This window comes from Garra rufa, chromosome 2 (assembly GCF_049309525.1).
Source record: "Garra rufa chromosome 2, GarRuf1.0, whole genome shotgun sequence".
NCBI lineage: Eukaryota > Metazoa > Chordata > Actinopteri > Cypriniformes > Cyprinidae > Garra > Garra rufa.
In genome coordinates this window covers 54,753,954-54,759,748 of record NC_133362.1, presented here as the reverse complement: position 1 = coordinate 54,759,748, position 5,795 = coordinate 54,753,954, and the positions used below count along the sequence as shown (strand labels likewise).

Here is a 5,795-nt window from a genome sequence, read left to right as displayed (position 1 = left end):
CCAATAGATCACAGAATGACGGGGGAAGACAATGGGAGAAACCAAGTACAAACAGACAGAACTGTGACAACTGCCAGTACTTTTTCCATTTTTTTTTTAAAGTGTACAGTACAGTAAAAATTAAATTCTTCACCCTTGGTACATTCAGCCGATTTCCATTACAGTATTTGCACTTACCATCGCTTGTCCAAAACTGAGTATAATGTGTCTTTCCCCCCACTGCAAACCACTTGATAGAACGGTTTATGGGCCACTAAAGAAACACCTGAACAGTGAGATGGACAAGTGGCACCGAAGGCATCCTGGAACAACGATCACCATCTATGACCCGCAGGAGATGGTCAACAACATCTTGCTCCTGACAGCGTCATCTCAGAATGTCAAGAAGGGATTTCACTGCACTCGGATCTGGCTGCACAACAAGGGCATCTTCAGTGAAGTCAACTTTTCTCCCAGACTCAGTGGCTGACAAACCCCCTCCAACTTCATCTCTCCCTGGGTCATCCGCTGCTCCACCTCCATCTCTCTGTGTGACATCCACTGCTGCACTGTCTTATGTCCTATCCCTGGATATTCCTATACCAACAGTGACCATTAACTCAGATGGTTTTAAAGAAGTTCCCCTCAGTTTAGTTCCTCTATCTTTATCACCACTGAAGTAAGATAAATTGCTTTCACTTCTAGTAGTGTATGCTCATCAAATTTAGAAAATGAAATATTCATACGTTTGTTTGTGTGTGTCCATTTTGATGTTCAGCAGGAGCCTGTTCCAGAATTCTTGCCTGAAACTGTAAGGCCATACCCCCAAAGCCAGTCCCCGAAAGGCCAGTGCCCAACAACGGAAGGCAAGGGCCAGTGATATACTCCCTGACACACCTGTAAAAAATGTCCTTGAAGAGTAAAAAAAGTTCCCAAGCAGTCAAAAGGAAAATCGTATTACAAAAATAGAAGGAGGGTGGAGAAAAGCAAAAAAGAAAACAAAACACTCTCTAGTCATCTGTAAGTATTCGGCTTCTATTACATTTCCTTCTACATTTCCCATGTTCACACTTAATGGGACCCAGTTATTACTCCACACACCCATATTTTATTTGATTGCAATTCAGATTCATTGCTTACATACCATTTTCATTTTTATCACTTTATTTCTCTGCTCTTTATAATTACATATTACCACCAATGCTCCATCTTCAAGTACTTCTGCGCACTTGATATCATCTGTTTGTTTCAACTCATTTATTAATGCAATTACACTTTTACTCCGTACCCCTCTTTAAATGGCACTACAATTTTTAATTCCTCCCCTTCTCAATTTATTGATTCCTTTTCACTATTACCAGCACTGCTTACTAAGTCTTTTTCCTTATTTCTTTTCCCCTCTTTGGTCATTTTCCCTAGACTTGCTCATGTTTATATGTAAATTGAGCAAACATCTTTTATTCATTTGATCAGAAGATCTGAAAGATCCCATGCATTTACCCTCCCTTTGACAAAATGGGGAGAGAAGTAGTCGAAGGTCGAAGACAAAAGAGACTGTGATACAGAGACAGTTTATTTGTGATCTGATCAAGTAAAACACGTTTTAAACCCAGGTGTAAACAAAGGCCAAATTCACTTCTCAGATATTTTGAATTATATCAGAGGTCTGAATCTCAAGGTTATCTTGTTTCGGCAAGTCTTTCCACATTGATAGCACAGCAAAGGTTTCTCGCTCTTATGTGTGAAACCTCATGTGGTATTTAAGTGCTGCTTTATATCTGAAGCTCTTTCCACAGTGACCACATATAAATGGTTTCTCTCCAAAGTGAACTCTCATGTGTCTGTTAAGGGTTCCTTTTTGGTTGAAACTTCTTCCACATTGTTGGCAGGTGAAAGGCTTCTCTCCTGTGTGAACTCTTATGTGGTCTTCAAAGCGTCGTTTATGGTTAAACCTCTTTCCGCACTGAGGGCATGTGAAGGGTTGCTTTCCGCAGTGAATTCTCATGTGGACTTTAAATTGTTGTTTTTGACAGAAACTCTTTCCACACTCAGAGCAGGTGTAGGGCTTCTCTCTATGAGTTCTCATGTGGACTTCAAGGTTTTCATGTTGATCAAAACTCATTTCACACTGATCACACGTGTAAGACTGATCTCCACTGTGAATTTCCATGTGTTTGTTAAAGCTTTCTTTTTGAGTGAAACTTACTCCACACTGTTGGCAGGTGAAAAGGCTCTCTCCAGTGTGAATACTCATGTGGAAATGAAGCTCTTCTTTCTGGCTAAAACTTCTTCCACACTGATGGCAGGTGTAGGGCTTTTCTCCAGTGTGAACTCTTATGTGCCTGTCAAGGTTTCCTTTTTGGTTGAAACTTCTTCCACATTGTTTGCATGTGAAAGGCTTCTCTCCAGTGTGAATTCGTAAGTGGTCTTCAAAGCATTGTTTATAGGTAAACCTCTTTCCACACTGAGGGCAGGTGTATGGCTTCTCTCCAGTGTGAATTCGAACATGTCTTTTAAGACTTGCTCTAAGACTGAAATGCTTTCCACACTGTTGGCAGGCATAAGGTTTCTCTCCTGTGTGAACTCTCATGTGTCTTTTAATACTTTCTGTTTGAATGAAACACTTTCCACAATATTGGCAGGTGAAATAACTTCTTCCTATCTTTTGGTTTATTTCTCTTAAGGAAGTCGTTTCAGTCTGTGAACAACTAAAGGATGTTTCTCCATCTATGAAATCATGATCTTTCTCTTCAATTTCCTTCAGTACTTCACTCTCCTCTTTCAGTGCCATCAGATCTAAGGTGAAAAAATACAAATAAAATTCACCCCAGTTTAATGGCACAAAACAACAGACATCAAAACATTCAAACATGTAAAGTGTCAAAACAAACACACAACTACATCCTTTAATTGCTAAGCCAGTGGTTCTCAATTCCAGTCCTTGCACCCCACCCGCTCTGCATATTTTGCATGCCTCTCTTAGATAACTTTCTCTCTCTTAGTTAAATCTCTGTGTTCCAATTAACATATTCCCTACTCCCAGAGCACTGGAAATCTGACAAAGTTTACTTCACTTCAGAACATTCATTCACAAATTTGCACTACGCCACCGCCTGCAGGATCTTCAAACACAGACAAATCTTACTAGAAAAGTGTGAATCTGTAAACAAATACAATCGAATGTTTAATGCTATAATGAACTTTACATGAAACATATACGCTCACTTTGAACTGGAATAACAATCGTTGTACGTGATAAGAGATACACACAAAATATGCAGAGCGGTGGGGCACGAGAACTGCTGCACTAAGCAGCTGTAATTTGTGAGGTTGATGAATGACAGGCGAATGTATTTATTTCCTGCCTGATATACCCTAATTAATAATACATCAAGGACCAGCTGGACCATTTTCCTATGACTGACCAACTAATAAATTCTTGATGACTAACATTCAGTAAACTATAAACGAAGAAGCCCTAGTCGAGTGAAAGTGACGGATGTCTCCAGACTTTATTTAGCATAGGTCATTACATCAGAGTAAGACCACACAACCTTTATTTACCAAGCTATTTCACATGAAAAATATTACTCAATCCTAGCAGTGAACATTAACATTTAAATAGTAAATGAGACGCAATTCTTTAAATGCTGTTTTTAAATAAGAGTAACTTAAAAAAGCTGAAATCTGCAGGAAGGCAGACAGTGTAGAAAAACACCTGCCAAATGCAAATTAATTGAGAAAATGTAGAGGACAGTTCATAGGATAGTCCGGCTTTGAGAATGAAAACCAACCTGTTTGTTCCTCAGTATCTTCATGTTTGACTCTGAATGTTTCTTCAATCTTCATGTCTTCACTCTCCTCTTTAATAAACGCCATCTTTATAATAGTGTGTCACGTGGATCTCAGTTGCTCCACCAGGAGTTTTTTTTTTCTGTGTGGAAACAAAAAGAAAAAAGAAAAAAAAATCTCTGTGCGTGTCTTAATCAGCCTGATTAATTTTGAAGCTTGAGGAGAACATGAAATGGAGTTTTTCCACCGTTCCCTACCTTTTTGAGCCGGAATACACAGACGTTATTACGTGATTACGTAGAGTCGCGAACGTGCATTACAGCCTTAGTGCTAGACGAGTTTCATTGCTTAAAAGGTATATTAAAAATATTTTTTTCTGAGAAAATTACTGATCGTTTCGGTAGACAAGACCCTTCTTCGTCGGCTGGGATCATTAACAGCCCTTTGAAGCCGCATTTAAACTGCATTTTGGAGGTTCACATTTCACAGTCCATTATATGGAGAAATTTCCAAAAATGTTTATCTCAAAAAAACATAATTTCTCGACGACTGAAGAAAAAAAGACATAAACATCTTGGATGACAAGGGGGTGAGTAAATTATCGGTGAATTGTTGTTCTGAAAGTGAACTACTCCTTTAAATGATCTGATTAGACAAACACTCAAAACTTTAACTTACTATTTAGTAAGGTTTTTAATGATTAGTATATTTTATATATTACATTAATCATTAAAAATAGCTATTGTATTTTTAAGGTTGTCATTACAACAGCAACAAAACATTTGCAGTTGTTTTTTTAAAAGTTATAATTAAACACGTGTGTGTTTGTTCTTGTTGCATTTACAGTTTCGAGCAGCAGGTCTCGTCAAAAAGCGGTGATTCGAAACAATGAATCATTTTGTGAACCAACTGATTCAATTGAGTCGAATTCGTGTTTAGGATCTGAATCACTACACAGGGAGCGAAATCAGGCGCTGTGTGGATGAGATTTACTCACACAAAATAACGTTTATTATTAGATAAAATATTACAGTGTTGCACTTATAGTTCTAACGTTTATATCGCGTGTAAGCCATATAAAATAGACTGAATGCTTTGTATGAATTTAAACACTTTAAATGGTTAAGACTACAAACCTTTCTTCAGCTGAAACACTGATGCAGGAACGCAGCGCAGCCTTATGACGTCACACCACCAGATCAAAATAAAAGAAGCGTGTGAACAGCACTGTGTCTATAATCCAAAAGTGCATAGATTTATACAAAAAGGAAACACATACGAATAATAAAACACGACAATAGTATTTAGAGTTTTATTCTTAATTGAAATGCATTTTGAAATGTGTATAAAGAAATGAAAAAATGTTACTTTCAAATTGTAATATTTATATTTTTCCAAATGCTTTCATTTATTCTTTCATTTATGACAACATCTATGTTTTTTATTACACCTAAGTTTTTTATTATGTTTTTTTTTATTATTTTATTATTTCCCAATGTATTTAAGCTGATCTGCACAAATAAATGAAAATGACTTAAAATTATAGACTCACATCTTACAGTTTACATGCAGTTTTATGCACTATGTTTATTTACTATGTGTTATTTCAGCAGTGGGAAGCATTGAATTATCAACACTGATCCAGGCTAGATTAGTCTCTAAAGGATTTACAATGTAGAATCATAAAACAAACATAACTGCATTTGTTTTTACTTCTGTTCATTCAGCTGCATAATTACTTAACCTGATTGGTATGTAAGATATGATGAGGCAGTCTGAGCTGCACACTTATTAATTTCCTAAGAAGACTTCGAGGTAGACTTCAGTGAGAGAGCAGTGCACGAATGGGACTTTTATTTTGATCTGGTGTGTGTGTGACATCATAAAGATGCGCCGCGCTTCTCATCTGTTGTGATTCACCTGAAGAGAGGTTTGTGGTTTTAAAGCGTTTTTACAAGCTATGTAAAATAAATGCACCATTCTTAAATATAACATTGTAATGCTTTAATTAGTGTTAGTTAAAG

General features: G+C 37.1%; 1 protein-coding gene across 1 annotated transcript; it reads right to left on the bottom strand.

The window, feature by feature from the left end:
- Positions 1–1,714: 1,714 nt before the first annotated feature.
- LOC141325989 (uncharacterized) lies at positions 1,715–3,858 on the bottom strand. The gene is made up of 2 exons (XM_073834705.1): positions 3,774–3,858; positions 1,715–2,775 (listed from the first exon to the last, which is right to left on the bottom strand). Exons 1-2 carry the CDS (start codon positions 3,856–3,858, stop codon positions 1,715–1,717), a joined length of 1,146 nt encoding a protein of 381 aa, XP_073690806.1.
- Between the last annotated feature and the right edge of the window lie 1,937 nt (positions 3,859–5,795).

Coding starts and splice junctions, on each gene's coding strand:
- LOC141325989 (XM_073834705.1), bottom strand. CDS start 3,858: ATGGCGTTTATTAAAGAGGAGAGTGAAGACATGAAGATTGAAGAAACA. Junction 2,776..3,773: donor AGATACTGAGGAACAAACAG/GTTGGTTTTCAT, acceptor TTTTCACCTTAG/ATCTGATGGCACTGAAAGAG.